Genomic DNA, 26,523 nt, shown 5'->3' with positions numbered 1-26,523 from the left:
ATCACAGATATCAAAAAATATTTATAAATAAACAGCCGTCATTTCATTTTCCTTATTTGATTAAGAATTGAAAGTACACTTATCCCCCGATTTACACGGTACTTTTTTTACACGGTTTCGCTTTTACAGGGTTTTCCAAAAAAGTTTTTTTTACTTTTTATCGCATTCTACTAAATGATTTAATTTTCCATATTCGTAAATTACAAGTGAGTGCATAATTAAAATTATTATAAATTAACGGTTGTGATTAAAGTAAAATTTAGAGGGAAAAATGCGGGAATTTTTGGAGAGAAATGATGGCAGTTTACCAAATTAAAACATTTTAATTTGCATAAAAATTAATTATTAAACTTTTGTTAAACAGTCTAGTTATGGGGAATTAAAACAACTGGTTGGTGGTGTACACCTAAAAATATTGAAAAAACATAACTGTTAAATAGCAAAATTATGAATTTTCTGCAAGCTTTTCGATTTACACGGTTTAGATTTGAAAATTTTTAATTTTCGATTTACACGGTTTTCTCAGGAACGTATCTACCGTGTAAATCGGGGGATAGGTGTATTATGTTTTATAAAGGTATTTAAAAAAATATATTTAATTTGAAATTTATGATTTAAACAAGTAAACAAATAATTAAAATTCTTTTTATAGTAAATTTATTATAAATCGTATATTTTTACATATAGGTAATATATTTCTTAACTGTATTCGGGATATTGCCATGTTTTGATGAAATTTAAAATGAAATAAAATATATACGCGAGTTTTCTTATATAAGAATTTTGTTTAAATCATTTTCTAAATAAAATATTTGTCAATATGTTTTTATAATATTATTCAATTCATAAAATTACAAACCTAAAAAAATAATTTGAAACAGATGAAACTGGTATACTTCCACAATGGCAACTCAGTCTTTCTTTCACTTCAACTTATAAAATAGTGTCCGGTTAGTTTTCTGAAATTGTTAATTTTAACTTAAAATAAAATAAATAATGAAAAATAAACATTTGCTAGTAAATTTTATATATTCTAGATTAAATGCTATATTATTAAAGTGTCGGATTGGTGATACCGTTGGAGATATTTCTCGATTACTTGTGCTGTACTCGTACAGATGTCAACATAACCTTACAAAGTTTTAATTTAAAGTGGTGATTTTAAGGAATGGCAGACGCTGCGCCATCGACAGCGCCCAAGGCGAAGGCGCCTAAAAGCAAGGCACCTAAGGAAAAGGCTGCGAAAGCGGCCCCAGCGGCACCCGCGGAGCCACCGAAGGCTGTCCGCAAAGTTTCATCCAAGCCTCGTCACGGAAGATTGTACGCTAAGGCCGTATTCACAGGATACAGACGTGGTTTACGCAATCAGCACGAAAACACTGCTCTTTTGAAGGTAAAATAAACATTGGACTAGGTTATATTCAAATGTGGTAATGTTTTATACTTATATTTGTTTCTCCGAAGCTTGCAAGTGAAATGTAGTGAATCAAGTGAAGTTTGTAAATCAGTTCAGATTTATATTAGTAATTAATGTTTCAGTCCATTATTGTACAAATATGAAATACAATATAACTGTTTTTATAATTATTTTTGCTGTTGGTACAATTAAAAAATATAAAATACATCCTTTAAATGATGCTTAGACATTTGAAACCTGAATTACCATGTGGTCAACATTTTACTGATATAATATTCATACCGTAATCCTTTCTTTACATTAAATACAAAATTACAAACAAAAGCATTACAATTTTAGATTGAAGGAGCTAAAGGTCGCGACGACGCCATCTTCTACGCTGGCAAGAAATGTGTATATGTATACAGAGCTAAGAAGAGGACACCCATTCCCGGAGGTCCCCGTGGCAAGAAGACCAAGTTGAGGGCCATCTGGGGCAAGGTAACCCGCCCCCACGGTAACAACGGCAGTGTGCGTGCCAGGTTCAAGTCTAACTTGCCTGCTCAAGCAATGGGACACAGGATACGAGTGGTGAGCACTGCTTTGTAAATTACCTTAAAACTTACTAACTAGAAGGGTAGACAAAAGAATTGTTTCCTTGTTACCATTTTCTGCCCAATTCTCAAGAAATATGATCATTCCCCAAGTGGGGACTGAACCCACATTACCACTACATTTACAGTCATTGTATCCGACAGTGGCCACAATGACCTCTATATCGTTAGATGATTTTATTTATTTAATTGAACATGTTTTCTATGTGTAGCATACCAATTACACATTTATATTTATATGGTATTATACAATTTATATTAAAAACAAATGTTATAGTAAATTGTATATTGTTATTCAGGTTTTTTAAAGTGCTATTTGACTCAAAAGAAAAGTTAATTTTTTCTTATAAAAATATGTAGCAGATTTTAAATTCTAGCCTCTTCCATACAGAATCCAAGTGCTCCAACATATTAAGCCACACATTTTTAAAACTGTTATTCTTAACTCACTGTTTTTTTTGGTGTTATAATATGCTCACGGCTGGTTTTTCTTGTTTCAGATGTTGTATCCATCCAGGATCTAAGAACCTTTGTAATATAAGACTAAAATAAAACAAAAGCCACATTTTGTAGTTTTATTGTTAAAATATACTTATGTAAACTTGGTGTGTACGATTTATAGATTCTGAATGTTCCTCAGGCTAAGTTCTTTACTTTCCAACTGAACTCAAGACATGTTTTGAGTGGTACAACTTAATACTATGTCTCCGAACTGAAGTGGGGAGTGGGGATCAAACCTGCAATCATTGTATCTCATTAATAGTCAGATGCTGGCAAAACAAAACAATGATAATGTATATGTGTGTTGGAAATTGGAAATGGTTAATGTTTTAAAAAAAAAGAGATAGTAATGCATATTGATTCTACATAATTGCAATAAATTATATTTATAAGCCAATAATACTACACGTAAGTTTCTTTCCAATAAGGGCCGGTGTCTACAAGGAAGTCTTTTACACAAGTTTGATAAAAATAGGTTTAAATTTTCTTTTTAAATTTTGGCTTTTAGCTATTAAAAGTCATAGTTATTGTCTAATTATGGCTTTGGAATACTTGACAATTTCTATTTTGCAGAACCAATTAATAAAAAGGAAATTTTTCATATAACCATAAAATTACCATTCCCCATTGGCTTTGTGGTATATAATATGCTGGCTAGTAGGCCAAGTTATTATTCATTAAATTTTTTTTTGATAAAAAAATAATTGCAATCCAAGTTATAATTTGGGCAATCTTTTTTGTTTATTCTTTCGTTTTGGGACCTTCGACAACTAAATCTATAATAAGTCCCAGGACCTATGGTATTTATAGATTGTATGAAAATACGAAATAAATACCAAAATGATATAAATGCATTAAAATTTCACATTTTCAAAATTCGCGCGATTTCCATAGAAACACTTTACGCAGTGTTGCTCTTATCTTATCTGGTGTGATGTCAATTGGTATTGCAAGCAAACGCACTATATTTTAAATTAAATAAAACAATGAATTACACCGTCGTGACAGGGGCATAAGCATAAGACTGTAAACGCGACGGTTGCGAGTTCGACTCCTCTCAGGAGTATCAAATATTTTCATTTCTTTGCTCTGGTACCAGGCAACTAGACAAAGCGCAGCATTGAGAGGATTGGAGTTCCACCACTCAAAATGTCGCCGGAAAGTGAGCAACGTAGGCGTCTCAAAATTTTATGCAGTTTATATTCCACTCTAGTGGCCCCCTGGCCTGGCTTCGCCCGCTTGTACAACACAATTATTTATTTACTTATCTCAATTACTTTCGTGATATAATAACAATATCATTTAAAAGACAACATCCATATATTGATAGCTAAATTTTTAGTTAACTCAATAAACACTTATTTTGTAGCAATATTGTCGCATATAATATTTTATAATGACGTAACTTTTTTGTTTGTGAACCAAAATAAGATAATAAAATAATTAGTGAAGCTTGTCAGAATTCAATATTAAAAATACTACATTAAATTCGTTAAGCCGTTTCTGAGATTAGTATGAAAAAAAAGTCCCTAATATGTAACAATTTTTTCTTATGTCTTCCATGTACAGACACCGATCCGTTAGAATTTTTATATAAGTTTAAATACTTACTTCTCCGGAATAAATATATAATAATAAAATTTAATTCATGAAGAACAAGAAATTAATTAATCAAGAAGCGTTTGATTTAGAAATTTATTCACCATTTTCGTAGCCTTAGCTTTTTATTTTGAAGAACGAAAGGAAGGTAAATAAAAAAAACATTTGAAATGCATCAATTAATGATAAAAGATTTAATTTAACGCGACATGTTGTGGGTTCAATTCTAACTCGAGAAAATGAAATATTCAATATTTCGAGTAAATGACTCGCTCTAGTAACGAGGCTAAACGCGGCGTTGAGTTCCGGCACCCAGCACGCAATTCCCAGATTCCCTCTCCCTGTGCATACCCTGCTGTTGCTGCTGTGTGTGTGTGGGATACAACGTCAATCTAAACGCAAATAAGGAAAAGCTTTATGCATTGATTTGGTAAGTATAATCATCGCTTAAAATGGGTAACCTTAGAAACTAGCAACACAGAGTGGCAGCGAAATTTCAAAATTCAATTGACGTTTGTGATAAATATAAAATCATCTAATGATAACTTGATAAGAGGTCTCTATTTTATTACAAAGTAAATTATTATATTTTCTCCAGTTTCGAACATCTTATACAATGGGAAGTAAATATAATGATAGCGAAGTTACGGTTCGTCGCGCTAACAAGGTGGACATGTCGGCGGTGGCAGAAATGATCCAAGTAAATTACCGACCGGCTTTTTTAAAAGTTGATATTATATTATGTATATTCAATATTATATTCTTTTAGGAACTCGCAGATTTTGAGAAAATGTCTGACGGACCGCAGTTATCTATCAAAGGTATATTTCGGAAAATCTATATATTGATATTTAGCTCAAATTGTAGATTTTCCTTATAATAGTAAACTAATGTTTTTATTCAAAAATAAGATTTACAGAATGATGGATTTGAATCACAGCCACCAGCATTCAGATGCATAGTAGCAGAATCAACCTCAGACAAGAGGATACTTGGCTACGCTTTATACTTCCCCACATATTCAACATGGCAGGGACGGTCAATGATGTTAGAGGATTTGTATGTTAGACCCAGTGAGAGGAAACGAGGTGTTGGACATAGATTATTTAATGCTGTTGCAAAAGTAAGTATTTTTCAAAACTGTGTCTTGCATATAGCAGGGTAGGCATAGCAGGGATGGAATCTTTGAGTGGTGGAACTCAATGCCACGCAGTGTCTTGTGAGTCTCGTGTTGTGTCTTGTGAGTTATTTGAGAAAGTAGCACAACAACTACTTCTTCTGTTATTGGGGTTTTAGGCATTACAAATTAATATTTGTTTTTAAAATATATACATTTTATGTTTTTTCTCTTAAAATATTAACATTTATGTACTCATTATTATTAAAATAAAAATATTAATGATCTGAGATTATCCATAAAGCATCAATAGACTTAATAATTATTACATTTTTACATTTGAAAACATAGATAGTAAAGACTATGGATGTGGGTTCAAATCCTAATTTAGAAATTATTTGCATTTCCTCAGCTTGGTCAGAAACTACCATGTTGAGTTCCGCCATTATACATACGATGTCCCAGATTATGTCCCTTTCAGACTTACTATGTGTGTTATATAATTTATTTCAGGAGGCCAAACTATCAGGTAGTTCCAGATTAGATTTCCATGTTTTAGAATGGAATGATGCCAGATCATTTTATGAAGGCAAAGGTGCTTTGAACCTAACTAAAAGTGAACAGTGGTGTTACTATCGTCTTACTGGAAGTGCTTTACATGAAGTTGCAGAACAAGCTACAGAAATTATTTAAGTGTGATATTTGTTTATTTATTCTGTTTTTGATAAAGTGATAACTATTTTTTAAGGTTTTTTTTTCTTTAAGTATATAATATGATGGTAATGAGTAAATGACCAAGTGAGGAAATAATTACTACATTGAGAGGGGATAGATAGGATAGACATGGCATACATCAATTTCACCACAACACTCAGCCCCCCCTCCTTACCACACATAATGTTACAGATCATGCAAAGTGGAGTAGGTTAAGCAGGAAGGCAGACCCTGGTAACATACACTGTGTTGTCTTACCAGAAAAGAAAATGAAAATAACCAATAACTCCAAAACTGTTTCATTAACAGATTCCATACTTAGACTAGACTTATTTTATTTAATATTACTTTACAATTAAAAAAATTAAACCAAATGTTAAGTGCATCAGTATTTATTAGTTATATAATATTGTACACAAAATGGACTTTACAACTATAGAGATCCAATATAACATTTGAAGACCATTTAGATAAATTCACAAAATGCACTACAATTTCTGTTATTTACAACTAACAATAAATGCCGTTTAACTTAGATCTAATTGGAAATTTGCTACAGTGAGAAACAGAGTTGCCATATGCCCCAGTTTTGATCCTTCTTTTCGTGTCCTGAAATAATTTCTAAGACTAAATTAATGAATCTTGATTCTATATAATCAATTTTTAAGCATCTTCGAAAATAGACAGGATTTCCAAGTTGGACCGTATTTGTGTAAAACGACACTTTTTGATAAATAAGATACAATTCGGTTAAAATCAGCTTAGATAAAAATGGCAACCCTGGTGAGAAGGCAGGTGAGGTGCAGAGATGGGTATAGGTTAATTAGAATACTGTCTATGTTTAATACTAATTTATGCCTGCGGCTTTGCATGCATAAATATTTAATGCTTTACAACTTAACACATATACTACATTTCATATAACGTGACATAAAAAAGGAAAGTCAGAACAACTGACTAATGTTACAATAAAATGAAGGTAAGTACTAAAGTATGTTGATATAATTTAATTATTAAAATTTCATTTAATACCTTTTTCGATGCTTTTTTATCATTTTTAATATTTTTAAAATTAATATAAATTTGGAATTATTGGATTTAAATATTCGAAATAGCAATAATATTTAATTTCACAATACCTTGTTTGACAGAAACATTTTATTTTTTTATACTTTTTAATCTATGATATGTCACCGATAGTAAATCATAAGCTTATTTTTTAAGTTTTTACATAAAATCGATGGATTTCAGTGAGACTTCATATTCGTAAATTTTTCGAACATTATAGAAATAAAGAAATAATCGCACACTGAAATAAAAGCGACAAACGAAAATATACAATTTTTTTTATGTTACCAATGTGTCATAGAATAGATAGAAAAAATAAGTAAATGAGGACTTACAGGAATTAACTTTCATTCCAAGAAATTGTAAAAAAAATTGGCAAATGATATTTATTTCTTACAACACACATGTCAACACGCATGTCAAATTTTATTTAGGTTTAGCACCTATTATATGATTACTTATCACGCTTACAACTTTGTTATTTAATTGTACCTATTTTGGAAAGTAACCTGTCAATTTCACCATGAAAAATATGTTGAATAAAAATAATAAACATTAAACGAACCAAATGGCAAGAACTCTAACAAACACTTTGTTATAAATACACCTGACTACTCAGTCGAGAACACTTACTAGTAGTAGTATTTACACGCTAACAGCTAACTACAGCTAGATCATTAACAACTCTAAGTTACAATTTACAATAGACTCACAGACTTGACGGCGACTGGGACACGACTAGCCTTCGAGTCTTTTAAGCTAAATTATCTAATTAAATTTACAACCACGGTCTCCACCTATTGTTGTAATAGGGCAGAGTCTATAAAAGTGAATTAATATTCCCAGTATATAGTTAAAACGTTGGAGTTTTACGTTTTTGTATTAATGGGATGATGTATGTCATCGAAGGTGCTACGTAGAAGCCATGAGTTTGGCGTGAGCGGTCACATTGCGTTGGTGAAGGAACCCACTACCCTCTTCTTCTTCGCCATTGCTTAGTCCATACTGAAAAAAGATGAAGGATTATAATGAAGCTGCTAGAAGAAATAATTACAACTTATATAGGTATTTGTAAGATTGTAGTTCATTAAGGCACAATGTAGGTACCTACGCACCTACGTACCTGCAATCTCTATAGGTATAGGTACAATGAACGTGAAATATATATACGTACATGTTGTAAGGCATGTAGATAATGCTGCTGCGAGTGGTAAGGTCCATTTGAGCCCGAATGCGCTCCGTACCCCTCGTACTGTGCGGCAGAGTTGGGTTCACTCTTAATATTAAAGAGTGAAGGGTTGGACAGGAACGCCGGTGTGGAGGGGATGCCCAGCGCTGGGTACTGAGAGTTCTGGCCGTGGGCATGGTGGTGTGAGTGGGCGTGGGCGTGGTGGGGAGACGGCGTGGGACCCTCCCGTGTCTGCTTGTTAGTATGAGACATTGTAGCGGTCAAAGGGAGAGGCACTTCAGCAATGGCGGGCTTGCTTTCTGTAATTAAGTAGGTGAGATTTAATTTAATTAAATGTCATTCAATTGAGAATGTGTGTCCTAGTGAAATTATCTTTTTAAGTATTTTTAATGAAGAACATAGTGGCCTCGTATAACGCAGTAATAACTACCATTCAAATATTTTTCTTTTGTTATTGAAAGATTCTCGTAGAGCTAGTTGTACGAGTGGCAAGATTATAGAATTTAATCTCATTTCAGTGTTGAATTTATTAAGTTTTTATAACATTTTTAAAATAAACAATAAAAATACAAAATATTTTTAGAATATGTATAAAAATTTTAACGTAATGGGAGTCGACCTAACGCCTTCTTAGATTACCCAAACACAAAATATATATATTTGTTTATAACAGAAAACATCACCACGTACCATCTATTCCCGGAGAGTTCTGACCGTCCTTCTTTGCAGCCTCTGGCGGGGGTTTCACGCCGTTGGAGGACTTCTTCGGTTTTCGTTTTCTTGTCTGTATTCCATCTTTTCGCATAGCAAGCGGTCTGTGGATTAATGTTATGGATAATTTAAACGTGTTGCATATGTAATTTAAAAAATGTAGTACCTATCTATAATAAGTATGATGGCTAAAATCTTATATTTATTTTTGGGGGTGTCTAGGCCCTCCATTCACCGTTTTACACTTGAATTAGAGAGAGTTTTGAAGAAAGAAAGCGAGAAACGAAAAACCTAAAATGTAGAGTTTACTCTCCGAAAAAATAAGGTCAGAAGTAGGAACTGCACTATATAGCACTACTATATATGCACCTACTATTTCATTAGATAAAATCATCTACGTATCACCTACGTAGATTGCATAAAATCATCTACGTATAAATCTAAAGTTCTTAATTGTTTATTAGTTTTTATTAATTGAATAAAATGAAGAATAATGTAAGTATATACAATGGATGTCTCAATTACTTGAGACATCCATTGTCTTTTGTAATTAGCAGACACTTACCTAAATTAAAATTATATCATTAGGTACCTACCTAGTTCGTTCGTGTTTTGAAAGTGATGTTGGCAATAAATTGTTAGGTACATGTTTAGTTTACATTAACTTCCAATTTTCTATGATTAGATAAACAAAAATGGTGAAAATTGTATGAGGGTGATGGCGAGGTGTAAGTGATGTAAGGACGACGCGACCTACCTTTGTGTGTTATGTGTTTGTTTGTTTCTATTAGAATTTATTATTCAAACCCCTACGCAACACAACTATATTCAGGTTGTTTTACAATGGGCAAGAAAAAGAAAAGATGAAATTTTAGCTATCAATACCAATATATGGATATTGTTTCTAAAATGATAATTTTATAAGATCACGATTGAGATGAGAAAATAAATAATTGTATAATACAAGAGGGCGAATCCACAAGTGAAATGTGTTTCAAATATTCTCATCACCTGTTAATCCCATGTAGCTTGTAGTAGAGTCCACACGCGTTGCACACGGGCTCGCCGTCGTTGTTACGTCGCCACAGCGTTGTGTTCCGCGAGCCGCAGTTGGTGCAGCACTGGCCGTGTCTCCGCGCCGCCGACTGTAAGATCAGGTCACTTGGCTTATCACACAGCCGTCGATATGGAGGTCGTATGAGAAAATTAATAATTTAAATCATGCATTAGTTTATTCCAAAACTATTTAGTAAATAAAGAAAAGATTTGAAAGTAAAAGTAGAATAAAAGAAAAGTCTAATCTAAAACAGTATGAGTAGAAGCATGCATTGTGTATATTATTAGTTTAAAATGAACAAAATCTCTAATAGTAAAGTGGAGATGCAAATGAGGTTATAAGACAGCATCACCTATCACTGCGGACCGCACTGATACGCGAGCTGCTTCCCTTCACCATGTCGGCTACTATCAATTGAGAGATAACTACTACTCTACTGCCTCGCGCGTCCCCGTCCAATGAGGGCCGCGCCGCGCCGCCATTGGCGGGCACCTGTGCGCACAGAATGCATGCTGCGTGTCCTCGAGGTGGCTCATCGCGTCTTATTGTCACCGCCGTTAGACTCAAAGTGCCGCGACACTACCGCGAACGATCGGGACACTAGGTTTCTACGTAATATTTCGAAGCGGCTCCTTTGAGTCGCGGTGCCCAATGAGCTACCTCGGTGTTCTAATTCGGTACTGGGAACATAGCCAAGAGATCGGGCGGCCGATCGAAGTGGGGAGCGGTAGCGTGTAGTTCCCTAGTCGGAAGTACGCGGGCGGGGGTTGCGGGGTCGTGCCGGGGTCAGAGGTGCAAGAGGAGAGCAAGCATGCACTAGTCTACACGCCACCGACTCACCTTCTTCATGCCCCTGGCCATGCCTTCAACGCTCATCCAGCGCTGCACGGAGCCGTCCTTATAGAAGCGCGTGAGTAGCTCCGCGTCAGCACCTGTCGCAAACGGAGAGTTTTAGGATAAGGAGAGCACAAGACTAACCAGCCGTTTGCTCGGCTTCACGAGCGGCCGGTTGACGCCGTTGATCTTGTGGTAGAGGCCGCAGGCGTTGCAGAGGTAGTGCCCGGTCGCGTCCCTCCTCCACAGCGGCGTGTTGTTGGCGCCGCAGTTGACGCACTCGCGGCCCTCCTCGTACGCCTCCAGGACGCCATCTGTACGTCGCCTTGCCTCTTAAAATACTACATTCTACACAACTACCTCTATAGTAACTATGGTTAACTAGATAAAGACGAGAAAGCAACTCAAGAAGTATAGTTATCTATCCTCGTATAGTTTGATAACACTAACTTATAATGCACACTCGACGTAATTTGATCTGAACGTCGCGTCGTTACATTGTAGCGATCTCTTATCAGTTCCTAGAAGGTTTGGAACAATAACAAGCGGTACTCGCTATCGCCATCGATAACGGCCATCTGTTCCAACTTCAAACAGAGTCACCTAAATACATTAATTTGTGTTATTATCACTAATAGTAGGTAAGCGCCGCGACCCGCGAGACGTCTCCGCGCTATCTAATACTACCTCGATGCGGGAATTAACGCGCTTATCGTATTCTAATATATTGGGCTATATAAGATATATGTTTTTACCTATACCTACCTAATACGTGTTATCGCGTTGTGGTAACATACACATATCTAGTTCATTAATTTTATAGTTAAAATAATTATGTTCAGGTTATATCCCGCTTATATATAACAGGGTAGGCAGAGGGAACCTAGTGTTGACACACTTAATTCTTCATATACTGACCAATTTTCGGAACATTGTGTGTTAAGTGGCGGAACTTAACAACACGCTTTTTCTAGTTACCAGAGCGACGTAATAAAAGTAATCTACTCCCATGAGTGGGATTCAAACCTACAACTGTTGCTTCAGTGTGTTGCCCGTGTTGCCATATTAATTTGAGTGGGGATCGAACCCAGAACCGCCGCGTTCAGCCCTATTCTCACTTTATATTATCTAAATCATGTTGTAATTTACAAGAAAATTAAATTAATAATATTTTTTATCCCTATGTCAATAATTGAAACAAACAAATATGAATTACGAAGGATACAGAGCGGGATAAGCGCGCGATCACGGCGTTATCGGGGCAGTGCTGCGGTCGGGGATCTACGCTGACGAATCAGTGTCGACCGACTGCTACTGGTCGGAAAACTATCGATCTTTACTATAAATAACACGGTATTTGAGGTCATCAATATATTTATTAAAAAAATATTTAAAAAACAAAACACCCAACTACATAAAACTAAAAAGAAAATGAACAAGTCCAACAGTTTATTAGGATTAACATTTATACTAAATTGAGGCTTTCAAACAAAAAAGTGATGTATTTATGTATCTATGTATATAAAATGAATATTAACAATAACAGTGACGTAAACAAATAATTTATTCGCTTCGTGAAACAGTTATTTAGATATTGTTATACTTGGTGCTAATTCGTAGCTGACGGGGAACATTTCCTGGGGGAAGTGTTTTGTGCAAAACTGCAATGACCGAATTAAATCAAATATGTTATATTAAAGAGAGTGTTTTAGCAATCACGGTATTAATTAAGCAATAAATTTAGATAAAAAAATGATAATTTTATCACGTTCGTGGTAAGGATGACCGCAAGAAACGTTATCTTTAAAAAATAAACATTATTATTATCATCCATGTTACAGAAGCCCGCTGGTAGTTTTTAACTAAATCGTAGTAATTGGACGCCAATTATCTATATACCTATATATAAAAGGACTTGTCCTCACTGACTGTGCGTAGAAACGTGAAATTTGACAAAAGTTTTCTTTCATAATCTGGACATCCACTAAGAAGGGATTTTGAAAAATTTTAACCCTAAAGGGGTGAAATAAGGATTCAAAGTTTGTATGGAAAAAAAATTAAATCGGCACCGATTTGTATAAAATTTGAAATTTAGATTTCTAAAAGTATTTAATTGAACACGTGTTTCATCGTTTTCTAGAATTCTCCCCCTAAGGATGCAAATAAGGGGTTGAAAGTTTGTATGGGAAAATTCCTAAATCGCCACCGATTTTTATAAAATTTGATATTTAGACTCTTAAAAATATTTCATTGAACACATGTTTCATGGGTTATTAGAATTCACCCTTAAATACGCAAGCGAAGCTGCGCGCGTCCGCTAGTTTAAAATTAAAGCAGTATTCATCAAATATCAAACGTTGGGTTGTTACCGCCTCACTACATCAGAATGGGGCAAATGTGCGCCAAATTTTACTCTTTTGTCTATTTCTTGATTAGTTGTAGTACATAGTACAATACATACTGTAATTTTCCCTGTAGCGACATCAGTGAAGAAAATTCCAATAAAAAAAATGATAATACTGAAATATACGACTTCTAAAAATTTTACGATATCTTCCTAAAGACAATTATTAGTTGAAAATTAATTTTATTTTACTTACAAAAGGGACAATGGGCTTTATAAAATGTATAATATTAAATGCAATTAGTACAGAAACTCATAAAGAAATTAACGCTGAAATACCGCCATATGCAAAATAGAGAAATCTAAGCGTATTGTTTAAATGTGATTTTGAATACTTTAAACTGCAATGAAAAATACAAATCTTGTTAAGTAAGTTAGTCTATTCTAATATATTGAACAATCAACAGTAAGTACTATGAAATTATGATTTTTTTTTTCGAACATTTATTATAAGGAGTGTGGAGTGCCCTGACACTAAGTTCGCTCTACCTTTTTTTGCTTAACAAAAAATAATATTATTAGCTTATTTCAATAATTTCATAATATGTATAAAGCTATCATATTAATGCTTTATAATACTTTGTTAAGTCGGACCTGCAAAGGGCACGGTCCCCCCCTTACGCCGCGTAGGTATCCAGATAACATTGTACAACTGTCCGTCGCTTATTTGGACGATGATTCATTTCAATTTAAATGTTATCAGTTAGTTGAAATAATAAAGAGTGCATGAGATAAGCGCGGACACAATCGTAAATTATATTCATAACTGACTTGATCGCTTTGTCTTCTATAGGAATATTATATTTTCATACAGATAACATTTCATATCGAGTTTTGAATTAAGTTTGATTTAAGCTGTTATTTTGATTATTAATAAAGTAGGATTAGTAATCATTGCGCGGCGTTGAGTTCCGCCAGAGCTGACTGACTGACTCCTGCTGACTCACAGCAGCGTAGGCAGAAGACGTACAGTTTTAAGACACTGCTCTCTATTCTGTGTAGAGAGGCGAAATACCCTTATAGATAGATAGATATCTGCTTCTCCACAAGTCTGTAGACTTCGCAGGTAAAAGACCTTTAGAGCTCTACTTTTATAATTGAATTATATTGATTGGCATAGTTAGAAAATTAAAAAGAAAGTTTTCTTTAATTAAGTTTATTATTTTTAAAATAAGATTTTTATGTTTTTTTTACTAAATTATATTGTACCTATAGGTTATTATATTTATAGATATTTTTAGACTTGCTAATACGGATAAATCAGTACTAAAATATCAATTTATAATTGTCACAAATCTCATCCGTTCTATAATTGGGGCTAAAATAATAATTTAAATAAAATTTTCCTGATAGTAACAAAATGGTATTGGAGCTAATAATAGCGAAAATGATTAAGAAATTATTATACTTTTTGGAATGGTGCCAACGGTTTGTCTGAACTTGGACTTGTTTCTAACCAAAGTCATGTTCCACCTAAACAGACCAGAGAACCACGATAAATTATTGAGTTGAAATCGAACCCATAAATATCGTAACGTCGGAAAAATCAATATATTATATGTCTTATTAAAAAAGAAAATGTTTTAATTTTGTCTTGTTACCGAAATGAAACATAAATAATCTATCGGTCTAAACTAAACCCATAATCACCTCAGACCTCTTCCTCCTAATCCTTTATGTATATTTTAAATATATTTTTTTTATTTTAACTAAAGAAAATATAATAGTATTATTCCTAGCTTTCTGCCTTTTAAGCAGTATGAAAATTCGATGTATTATCAAAATGTTATACAGGTATAGATAGTTAAGGTAAGGTATAGGTAGGTATCGCATATAAAGATACTAGCGGCCCGCTCGCGGTTTCACCCGCGTGAACTATGTTATTATTAATTTCTGTCTCCATGGCTACGTCCTAGTGACATCTATGCAAAATTTGAGATTCCTAGCATTTGTAGTAACGAAGTTTCATACAAACTTTCGATCCCAAAAACAACCCCTTAGGAGTCGAATATTGCAAATTCCCGTCTTAGAGAGCATCTACATCCTATAAGTAACTCCTATGCAAAATTTGAGATTCCTAGCATTTGTAGTAACGAAGTTTCATACAAACTTTCGATCCCAAAAACAACCCCTTAGAAGTCGAATATTGCAAATTCCCGTCTTAGTGAGCACCTACGTCCTATAAGTAACTCCTATGCAAAATTTGAGATTCCTAGCACATGTAGTTTCTGAGATTTCGTGATGAGTGAGTGACCTTTCGATTTTATATATATAGATGTATGAGCCATATTAAATGTTTATTATACAAATAATTTAAAATAGATAAATAATTTAAAATAGATAGACATATGTGGTCCTGGATTCGGTTCCCACTCGAAGAAATATTGGTATTTAAAATATTTTAATATAACTTTTATAATATTCTTCACAGTAACATTCCCCTTTCAAAAAAGTGACAGATGAAAATATAAACAAAATTTGAATTTTGAGACATTGTATTTAATTGTACGAAACCTATTGTTAAGACAATCTGTTGCCCACTTTTCACCCAATTCTCGAAACATCGCTTACTGGTGGAATTACTATGGTGGAATTTAACGCCGTTAGCGCAATAAATATTTATTTAAGTAATATATGTATATGTGCAGATAAGTATGTAAGTGTGACTGTGTTGACGTACATGGAGTCCATGCTAATTTGACGTCAACTAACCGCGAGATAGCGGTTGATTCATAGATTCTGTTTAAATATCATTATTTATTTGCACCAATTACAATTGTAGGTATTAAAGAAGCTAATACACCGTACTACGGTACTACGTGGTAATATGTAGAGTTAGGAAAGTAAAGGCTTATCTACTAGTTTCTTGAGTGTGTTAACACTACATTTCCTTCATTTTCATGCTTTTTCTCGCATAGCTGAGTCTATTTTGCGGAAAAAAGCGTGAAATTGTTTATAAATTTAAAAACGACTTCAGATTCTGCTATGTAACTTGCAATATCTCTAAAATTAAAAGAGCTAATCCGATTTTTTTCATATAAATCTATATCTTCTATCTTTTTTTTTAAGTATACTTTCACAATTATAATATTTAAAGTAAAATAAAATACTATAGTAGGATAGGATGAAATATTCACCATAAGCAGGAGGCCGTTGCAGCGCGTCGTAGGGCGCGCACCACGAGCCCATCACCATGTTCTGTCCGTAGAGGCCGCCCGCCACGCCGCCCACGCCGCCCACGCCGCCCACACCGCCCACGCCGCCCACGCCGCTGCTGCTTGCTAAAACAGTTAATTAATGTTTAGTTATTGAGTTACGGAGTTGCGGCGTTGAGTTCCGCCATTCAGCACGAAACGTTATAGAAATATTCGAAATATATATGACATAAAGGTAAAATATCAATTAGTAATTAAAACTGTATGTCAGTATTAAAAAATGGATTAATGAGAGTCGGACTTGCTCATGAAGTGGTCTTTACCATTACCTATAAAAACACATTTGTTACATTATTATGGGAGCTCAAATTCAACTGTCACAGTTCATGTCATATATCTAAGCTGGCCACCTTAAAAATTATATTCAACATTAACTTATATACTTTTAGATTATATTTATCAATGAATTATATATATATTTTTAAAAAGTATATTAAAACAATTATTTTAAAAATATTCACCAATAATTAAAATAATAGATTAAAAACTCAACAACAAACGCTATCACAATCACTAACAACACAAAATGAACAAATAACTCATTATATAGATAGATAAGTAAATTAATAACATTATAATAACAAGATAGATATCGCACGCACTACTAGACTACAACTCACACTGACCTGCCAGCAATGCGATATTCTGCAACCAATGCGCCTCTATGGGGATGTCCATACTGGTGTATTATAGTTGTACCTAGTTGTATAATTGTAGTAGTAATGTAGTAGTAGCTCGAGGAGGTACGACACGGCGGTCAGAGGTCACGGCGCGCACTGGCGGGCGGCGCGAGCGCGGCGTGTTATCTCCACTCGCTAAGCATTGTTACGTGACGTACTTGTAATCTGTTTGTGGACTACTCACTTAGAGCTTTAGTGGATTGACTATATTTTCATATGGTTTTGCTCGGGTTGGTCTGGTTTTTTGGAAACACTATATTGCTAGTTCTAAGTAGTTCATGTACTGTTTCATGCATTAACAATCAGGGTAGGCAGAGCGAGTGGTACGATAGCACAATAATTCAATATTTTTCTTTTATAATAGATTCGGCGGAAAATAGAGAAAGTGTCTTAATTGGAACGGAGTGTCTTAACACTGGGTTACCTCAGACTACCCTGTTATATACGGGATACACCGCAAAGAAAAAAAGTTAGATAACAGAGATATATTGTGCATTATTACGGCACACAGTCAAGAGAAAATAATTTAATTGTAACTTAAGTGTTTTTATCTGAATGTATGAAGCTAAGGTTTTATTTTCTCTGTTTTCTGGCCATGGACGCGACCGTCAACGCCGTGTTAGCACACAATCATAGTGGTGCGTTTTTAAATATTTGTAAAAGGAAGCTATTTACCTATTTAGCGTTAACGCTTTAGGATTTTTAAAAATCCTCATAAATAAGTAAAATTTTGAACTATATTCTAATTGTATCTAAAAGTGTTTTAATAACTCTGTCTCGGGTTAGCACGCATTAACAATGGATTAGTTAAAACCATTATTATCCTGTTGTGGCAATCATATCGTTCTGGGAACGACCCTCGATAGCGCCTATTCACGTCGCCTGCGGCTGCGGTCTGTTGACACGCTCGCGTCTCTACGCTCGCTCTAGTTTTGATTAGCTTTTTATCCTCCAACTATATACGTGTATATATTTATGTTTGTGATGCATATTTGCAATTGAGGCAATGGAACAGCGTCACACTGTAACGTAACGGTTATGGGTTCCATCCTCACTCGGGGGGAATGGTTATATTTCGATTAGGTACATTAATTTCCCCGCTCTCGTAGACAAAGAAGCGTTAGAAACAAGCAGACTGTTACCTTCACCAGCTCTCGCTTCCGCCAGCTAGCAGCAAATCGTTTCAATTTAAGTATGAAACTAAATAAGACACTGTTCCATGTAACACGTAATACCCCGTTACATTCCCGTTTCTCTAGAAATGTAAGGTTTTGAAACTCTCTCTCAATGTTTCCTTACACTGCCTAAGTGCCTACAGATGACCTTATGACCTAAATATAGATATAGTTAGAAGAACTAATCCCAGATAATTTTAAATAAAAACTATAATTATTCAATTGGTTGGATAAGGATTACATGAGGATTGTTTTTTTAGTGAACATTGTGTATTGTTGTCTTAACACTGCATTCCCTCTACCCTCCACCTGACGCATGCGGGACTCGCGTGATAGCTTATTTATATTGATTCAGCCACGTTTTGTGACTGGCGCGTGTTTGTTTGTTGTTGTTATTCTTAAGTCTTAAACAACAATACATAATGATTCACTTTGGAAAAATAGCTTATTTTTAAATATTATGAAGCCGCCTACCACGAGAGTTCAAAATAAGTCTCTGACTATGAGACCTATTAAATATTTGCGTCTGACTTTGAACGCGACGGTTATGGGTTCAACTCCCACTTGATGAAATAAATTATTTTTATTTCCTCGCTCTGATATTAAGAAAAAGGGAAATATCTCGAAATATCAGTAGAAACTGGGGTATTAACATCAGGTACTCTGCCCTCTGCGTACTCAATTATACGCAGGACAGCGAGAAACTAAAAAATACGGCCCGCTGACTCGCAACTCGCGCGTATTAAACCTAGAGCCCTGTCAATAGCGACCTTTAACGCAAACGGTGTCAAACGCCAAAAAGAGGCTGTGAGCGCCTTCGCGCACGCCCATCAATTAGATATCTTATGTATACAGGAGACTTTTCTTAAACCTGCTGTTCGTAGTCCTGGCATTGCGAACTACAGGATTGTAAGAAATGATAGAGCCACCCACGGTGGAGGCACTATGATTTATTACAAGAAGAATTTACACTGTATACCACTCGACCCTCCGTCTCTCGAAGCAGCCGAGGCGTCGGTGTGTCAGGTATTCCTCACAGGCCATCAGCCTTTAATTATAGCTTCAGTTTATCGTTCGCCGTCTAGGCAATTATTAGAAAGCGACATTTTGGCGCTACTTAGTATGGGAGACTCGGTCCTTCTCGGCGCCTCGGCGCCGTCGGGTCCAGCGGTTAGGGACCGTTAGCTCCCTTAGATTAGTCTAATTTTATCCCCCGGTCGCGGCTTCTGTGTCGCGGCCGGCTTTGCTTAGAATAGGGAAACTCCCAGCCCGCTCGACGACCGCAAGCCGAGGTTCGAGCCCCGCAGGGGGCGCCCTTGCGTCGTCGGCACTCCCCACAGGCAGCCACACAGTGCCTGCATATTTTCAGGGACAGAGTACCCTCTTCCCTACCCACCCGGTGTCGCTGTAAAGGCCAGTAAGGCTAACAGCATTAAAGTCAAGTCCGAAAAAAAAAAAAAAAAAAAAACTAAAAAACTATCGTTTTGTATCAAAGAAACAGAAAGGTCAGTATATTTTATTTTATACGAATTAATCAAAATATATAAGAGGAAAAGGTGATCGAAGCTATCAACGTTGGGTAAATCCCTTCAAGGGATTTGGCTGAAATATAACAATTTAATGAACGAAGAGGATAACAGTACGTAGCTATCTATACATACTCGTACATATATAGAGAGCACTCTTCCGTCACCGCGTGACTGACAAACAACACTCGGTCCTTGGGGAGTGGGGGAACCACTAAGAGAGGATTTCATACAGAGACATGGCGTAACGATGGACGTATCTGGAAGGGTCGTATCGAGACTTTAGATTTAAATACATATATTTGTTTTATAAAGATATTTTTTTCAGAGCTACTTTTGTGTTAGTAATGTTTATGGGGTGATGGTGATACGCTATATTTACATTATCTTAGCGTTAAGTTAGTTATTTGAGCAACGCCGCAGGTAACACTTAGTTTAATACATGATAGCTTCGTTACCGGTGTGTCAATTTTATGATGCTATTTATTTTGTAAATTTAACTAATTTGATTAATTCGGAAATACCCCCAGAATTCTGAGATACAGCGGGAAGCTAAAAATAAACGAATTGTTTATTTCTAGCCTAACGGTGTATCCCTTAAACAAACCAAGCCTTATAATTCCTTAGGTACTACTTACAAGCTGCGTTGTAATTGTAAAGTTAAACTTGAATCATAGTTATCGCAGTTTTTCCTGTTTTCAATAGATTTCGTTGACATTAAGTGACGCAAGTTCATTCAGTGAATAAGTTCAATAAACGCTGGAGTACCTAAATATATATAGTCGGGGCTTCCTCTAAAGGGGGCAGCATACAAGAGTGCGTTAAGCCCTTGTATTTATATCTGGATACAAGTTTGTATAGGACGACACCACAGAAACGTGTACAGCTGTAAACATAACTTACCATTGCTGGATTGCAACCACGTTCTCTACCTTTACGCATTATTTCGCAAATATCGAGACAGGCAGAGGAAACTTAGTGTTAAGACACTCCGTTCCCCACTAACCGTCCAATATTCAAACATTCTAGAAAGTTAAAAATTGTCTTACATACGAATAAAATTAGTTAACTCAACGTACCGTAAGTGTCGTGATGAGCATGGTGATGCCAGGTCTGGTGTGGAGCGAAGTGCGCGTACTGCTGCAAGCGCCCGCCCCCCGCCACGTACCCGAGCCCGTAGCCCTCTCCGCACTCTCCGCCGTACGTGCCGCCGTTACCGCCGAACATGGTGACTGGTGACGGACGGAGAACGGATGGTAGAGAGATTCAAGCGCTCATTCTTCGAATATGGTAGATTCTGTGGAGATAATTTAGTAGTTAGTCGATTTTTTTCCTGATTTTGTATTTTCAAAGTGGGAGATATAGCGTGAAAGATAAAAGGGATCCAAGGGGTAAGGGGAAGGAAGTTTCCAGATTCCCTCTGTGTGTTCCCTAGAACACTAGTGTTAAGACACTCCATTTTGTTATTATCAGAGGAAAGGAGAAGGAGGAAGGAGAAGAAATGAAAATATTAAATAATTCATTTCCTCGAGTGGGATTCGAACCCACAATCTGTCTCGTTTTCAATCTCACGCTTGTGCCACTGTGCACGACTGGTTTCAGCTCTTTTACGTATGTACCGGTAGTTGTGTATGTACCGGTAGTTGTGTCGGTAGAAATTTTAGTGTTAAAGCACTTCGTTTTCTCGTAATTTGTTTAATCAGGCCGGGGATATGAAAAAATAAAAAATAATAATTTGGTCTCCAGTAGGGGTCTCCGGTAGATATGCGAGATACAAAGTAGAGCTGATAAAAAATTAAGCTATTTAAATTTTAACAACTTGATAAATATTGTGAATCATTTTTGATATTAAATTTGTGTATGCGCGAGTACGAATACGTTATATGCTCTAATTAATTTTATCAAAAAGATAAAAAAAGTCGATTTCCGACTTTAAATAAAACTGCGCTTTTGAAGTATTCTGTGTTCAATTGTTGTTATATATTGTAAGCTGTTGTTGAGGGGCTTTTGATTACCCCATTAGACCTATCGTGGGATTCCACTTACGAAGAGTAAATTAGACCTGATCTATATTGTAACTAATGCATGTTTATTTTGATAACTTTTCGTTGCACGTTCTGTGCATTTCGCAAACATTCGAGCCAATGTCTCTTGATTGGCGGAACTCAACGCCGTGCTTTGCATCGCCAATGAAAGAAAACTAAACAGGTATATTCAGCTTTCGGGCGGCTCTTTACGTTAGAGTTAACTAGAATCTATGCAAAAATACACATTTTCATATAAGTAAACAGATAAGGTTCTACATAGAGTCGTAAGTCGTAACAGATACACATACTCGTATATTGTATGAGCTTAGCAAGTTCTAATGTGTCTTAGATATCACGAAGTATCGCGCGTCGTTGGTTGCCGATAGTTGCGTGTGCGCACGAGATAGAGCACGCACTCTAAACCACGGACATTTGGAGATGGACAACTTGTGTTATATTATTGTGTACTCTATGCTATTGAAATAAGAGCGATGTTTTAATTGTATACGAGTATTCGAAAGTAAATATAAGTTTGTGTTGGTTGCCACAGTGACTCAGTTACCTAATATCAATATATTGTAACGGTATCATTGCGACAAGTGGCTTGCATATTTACAATTAACTAATTGTTTCTATTTTTTATCTTTTTTTATATGTTACAGGTATTGTTTTTGTACTCTGCGGTTTAGTGATTTCGGTTCGGGGGTTCGATTGCTTTAATACATTTTAATTATTTTAGAATGGTTATGACAAATGGAAAAGTTGAAAATATTCAATTTAAAGCGAGCCGTTCAGCTCTACATTACTAAATGTGTAATCTCCCTAAATAGACGGACAGTGAAGAACGAAGAATTACTTATCTTTAAGTGTCTACCAACTCCTTCTAACAGCAGTTTAAAATACGTACTTTTGTATGTATGAATAATACAAATAATAATTTTGTATAAATTATTTACCTATAAATCTTCATTAGTTTCTCATCGTCGAGCTGGCCGTTAAAAAAACGTGTATTATTGATTGGGCTTCATTTCTTAAATAAATTACCTACTTTTTCTACTCAATTACAATAATATTTTTTTTGCTGTTTCCAATAATTTTTTCATAAGCTTTATTGATATATATTTACAGCCGGAGCATAGGGTGACAGCACTTGACTGTAAGCGCGATGTCTGTGGGTTCGATCCCTAGCTGAGTTATTTTCCTAATTTTCTTTACTTGCATTTTCTAACAACCCCTCCGCTTGTAAACCCGTGGGTGATTCCTGAAAAATTGGGCGATACGTAGGGATCGGAGTGTCTTAACACTAAGTTCTCTCTGGCAACCCTGTGCGTGCCGTGTTCCTTGCTATGTGGTATGCGTGAAGTTATTTTTATACTTGTAATTAATTGACAAGTACTTGCCCTTTTATGTGTTTTAAAATGTGGTGGTCATTACATGGATATTGTCAGTTGGAACCTGTCATTTTGTAAAGTAAATGTTTTATTTATGAAGTATTTGTTAACAAGCATTTGCTGTTCATTAGATGGGGTTTTAAATTATATTTATTTATACATCCTCTAAGGGTTCGTGAGTTTTAATTGATATTTTTTCAATTTTATTTATATGTACTTATCTATAAATAAATTATGAAATATTAAATTCAGTCGTGGCGCAGGGGCAGTTAAATATTTAATATTTTAATTTTCTCGCTCGGGTAACGAGGCAAAGATCGCGTCATTGAGTTCCGATATTCAATACCCAATACATCCAGAATTCGGCGAAAAGTGGAGAACGGAAATGTCTTAATAGAAATAGAGTGTCATAACGTTAGGTTCCCAGCGTTCCTCTGAATACCCTGCTATATGCGAGATGCTGTATTAAACTAAAAATAAGGTAACATATTTTTTTTCAAAAATGATTTTAATCAATGTTCACGCATTTAACATGAACCCTACCTATTGGATATTAATGAAATTAACGCGATCACCCGAATAAACTCCTCATCTTTCTAATATTAGTATAGATAGAGATAGCTAACCATATAAAAATATGCAATTTTCAATAACGGTACCATAAGGCGAGCGGTTCCGGGAGGTGAGCGTGTCTTATCGGCAGCTGGCACGCGCCTTTTAACACTATCTACAAATGATACTATTACGTATAGATGTAGATAAGATCTTCTTATCACTATTCACTTAGCGTCAATTTGTCTGAGCTTAGCCTTAGATCTAATGTCTGATGTATTTTAATAGGTCTGGAACTGCTTTGCTAGCATCATGCTCTATCCCACGTCCCATATACTGTATCCCATACACCAATGGTAGACGAGGGTAACCTATTGTCAAGTCACTCTATTCTCCACGCACTATGAAATTTTCGTAAAATTGAGTATTGAGTGGCCAATCTCGAAATATCGCTACGCCGTGTTACCAGAGCGAACATATAAAAATATTTCACTAACTCGAGTGGAAATCGAACCCACAACCAATTCGAATTTACAGCCAGATGCTGTGCCTCTGCCCCACTGCGGCCTCAATTAAATTTGAATGCATATAATATGTAGGAGCATACATGCTGGTGTCATAAAACATGGCTTCGATAGTTTTACGACGACGTCAAACGCTAATGTTTTTTCGTATTGCAGTAAAAAACCTATTCTATACCAAAGCCAATCTTGAAAATGTTTTCTGAAGCAAAAACTAAATGCGTGGGCGCAGCCACCTGACTTAGGTCGGGAACTGGGGGTAGTTGGGTCCCCACTTGAGACCACGTGTAGGCAACTTGTATTCGATACAAGTCACTCAAAATCGTATTTTTCTATAATTAAAAAAAAATCAAGAGTACTTTTTGCTATTAGCTGGCATTATGTGGGAAATTTACCGTTATAAACATATTTTTAGGGTTCTGTATATTAAAAAAAATTGAAGCCTTTTAACAACATTTTGTTGTCAACCTGTCTGTCCGTCTTTTACTTTTTAATTAATTTCCTCGATTGGGGATCGAACTCGCAATCGCCGCGTGTCGGTCACACCCTTCTGCCCCTGCACTACGACGACCTCTTATATTCTTCGTTATTTCATATAAAAGGCATACAAAATTATATATAGATAAATAGATGCGTCTCTATTGCGACTAGATACCACATCATTATAATTATGTACATTATTAAAACAATTAATTATTAATATCAGGTTATATCTGATAGTGTTGAATGATAATTTGAAATAAAATTATCCTTTGTTTGTACCTAATTGCGTTATCTATAGTTGTAAATATAAATACAATGTAGATGACTCAATTTTGAAAAGCATTTTTTTTACTTACCTTTTCCCCCAAGCAAACACATCTGACACCTACTTGTCGGAATTGAACCCACAACCATCGCGGCGAGCTATATAATTTCTTATAGTTAGTCAATACCGACTTCAGCGTCACCTAGCGTGCCGGTTAGGAGATATAGAATGACAAACTCACATACAGAGAGATATATGTATGTTTAAATATACTATTACGTTTTAACATTTTATTCATCTACATATAATATTTAAAAGTGCGTCAATCTATCAAAGTAGAGTTATCTAATTTGTATCTGAAAGTAAAAGTTTGTAGAATGGGTGCAGAGTTCTCTGTGAAATAATGTTTGACCATTACTTTCGTTTTAATATTTTAATAACTAAGAAATAATGTATTTGGAGACTACAATCAGACAACTCCCAAACACTTAGTGGATACTTAGTGAAGAATAGAGTGTCCTAGCACTAAGTTCCCCCTGCCTACGTGATGCGTGATGGCATATTAATCAGACGTTGCCACATTAGTGTGAAATAATATTTGAATTAATAAATATGTTTATCTGAATGTAGAACACGATCCTCGCAAGTGGCTCCATCTCAAATAGATCAGAGAGCCGTGATTGATCATCGCGCCGATACGCAGATACTGCATCACGTCACCCCGGGCCAGGGTTGCCTGCTGCTGCCCGTGCTGGCCGTGTCTACATATTTTACTAAACTTAACAATGGAAAAAATTACTAAAACACTATGTGTTTTCTTAATTTTGTTTTGAATCTATGGATTTAAACTTACACTAAGATTCTATAGTGATATTATACCTACAATTTAAGTAATTTTTTTGCACAGTGTTACACACAGTACGTTAATGTCAGTAATTTATTTAAAATATAGCAATTTTAACTGAATAGGATCTGCGTAAAGGAGAGTTTCAGATAAATTAAAAATTTTGTGAAATATTCATAAGTTGACAGTAGAGTGTGTTTTACCTATTTTTATTGTACCAACAAACATGAGTCAAACTAATAATAACAATAACTAGCAAAACACAGTGAGAATTGAATCTACACTTATTGTGTTCCTAATCTCATACTGTCCCACCACCATTAAATCAAATTTAAAATTCAAATAAGCAAAATGAATATAAATAAGTGTTCATCCTTGCCGAGGCGGCCTGAGTGGCCCCGGCGCCGCCGCCAGACGGCTCAAGTGCTCTAAAAGCGGTGCCTTGCCCTAGGTCGGACCGAACCCACACCACACCAGCACCACTTATCGACTCAATTATACCTTGGACACATGCCTATGCTTGCTTCTCATCAAAGCGGGTATGGGCTACATCTAATTTTATGATGCTGTAGAGAAGGATTTAATGTGGAGAGATTTTCGTTCTATTAAATATGCTTAGGTAGGTACTGAGTAATAGTGG

General features: G+C 35.4%; 3 protein-coding genes across 6 annotated transcripts in view; 2 read left to right on the top strand and 1 right to left on the bottom strand.

The window, feature by feature from the left end:
- The first annotated feature begins 810 nt into the window (after positions 1-810).
- On the top strand, positions 811-2,575 carry RpL35A (ribosomal protein L35A). The gene is made up of 4 exons (XM_085193240.1): positions 811-950; positions 1,167-1,393; positions 1,757-1,987; positions 2,511-2,575. Exons 2-4 carry the CDS (start codon positions 1,169-1,171, stop codon positions 2,532-2,534), a joined length of 480 nt encoding a protein of 159 aa, XP_085049366.1. The 5' UTR covers positions 811-950; positions 1,167-1,168; the 3' UTR covers positions 2,535-2,575.
- Positions 2,576-4,587: 2,012 nt separating this feature from the next.
- On the top strand, positions 4,588-6,034 carry LOC146534222 (thialysine N-epsilon-acetyltransferase-like). Its single transcript, XM_085192797.1, has 4 exons — positions 4,588-4,810; positions 4,880-4,931; positions 5,022-5,233; positions 5,741-6,034. The coding sequence occupies exons 1-4, from the start codon at positions 4,727-4,729 to the stop codon at positions 5,918-5,920; spliced, it is 528 nt and encodes a 175-aa protein (XP_085048923.1). The 5' UTR covers positions 4,588-4,726; the 3' UTR covers positions 5,921-6,034.
- Positions 6,035-6,282: 248 nt separating this feature from the next.
- The window catches only part of LOC146534221 (uncharacterized), a 56,390-nt gene continuing 36,149 nt past the window's right edge, over positions 6,283-26,523 (bottom strand). For 2 of the 4 annotated variants that reach the window (XM_085192793.1, XM_085192794.1), the window contains 7 exons: positions 20,880-21,097; positions 16,342-16,485; positions 10,945-11,114; positions 9,921-10,054; positions 8,889-9,013; positions 8,184-8,497; positions 6,288-8,014 (listed from right to left, as the gene is read on the bottom strand). In XM_085192793.1, coding sequence (XP_085048919.1) covers positions 7,922-8,014; positions 8,184-8,497; positions 8,889-9,013; positions 9,921-10,054; positions 10,945-11,114; positions 16,342-16,485; positions 20,880-21,027 — 1,128 coding nt within the window. In that variant the 5' untranslated portion in view covers positions 21,028-21,097 and the 3' untranslated portion in view covers positions 6,288-7,921. Of the gene's footprint in view, positions 8,015-8,183; positions 8,498-8,888; positions 9,014-9,920; positions 10,055-10,806; positions 10,899-10,944; positions 11,115-16,341; positions 16,486-17,045; positions 17,215-20,879; positions 21,098-26,523 lie in introns of those variants that run through there. The other 2 variants (XM_085192795.1, XM_085192796.1) reach the window with 2 other exon arrangements.

This window comes from Heliconius melpomene, chromosome 11 (assembly GCF_056956725.1).
Source record: "Heliconius melpomene rosina isolate 202511_hmr_F chromosome 11, ASM5695672v1, whole genome shotgun sequence".
NCBI classification, from domain to species: Eukaryota; Metazoa; Arthropoda; class Insecta; order Lepidoptera; family Nymphalidae; genus Heliconius; species Heliconius melpomene.
The sequence above is the reverse complement of the archived record's forward strand: the minus strand, read 5'-3'. Positions and strand labels throughout refer to the sequence as shown.

Coding starts and splice junctions, on each gene's coding strand:
- RpL35A (XM_085193240.1), top strand. CDS start 1,169: ATGGCAGACGCTGCGCCATCGACAGCGCCCAAGGCGAAGGCGCCTAAA. Junction 1,394..1,756: donor AAAACACTGCTCTTTTGAAG/GTAAAATAAACA, acceptor TTACAATTTTAG/ATTGAAGGAGCTAAAGGTCG. Junction 1,988..2,510: donor TGGGACACAGGATACGAGTG/GTGAGCACTGCT, acceptor TTCTTGTTTCAG/ATGTTGTATCCATCCAGGAT.
- LOC146534222 (XM_085192797.1), top strand. CDS start 4,727: ATGGGAAGTAAATATAATGATAGCGAAGTTACGGTTCGTCGCGCTAAC. Junction 4,811..4,879: donor CGGTGGCAGAAATGATCCAA/GTAAATTACCGA, acceptor ATATTCTTTTAG/GAACTCGCAGATTTTGAGAA. Junction 4,932..5,021: donor ACCGCAGTTATCTATCAAAG/GTATATTTCGGA, acceptor TTCAAAAATAAG/ATTTACAGAATGATGGATTT.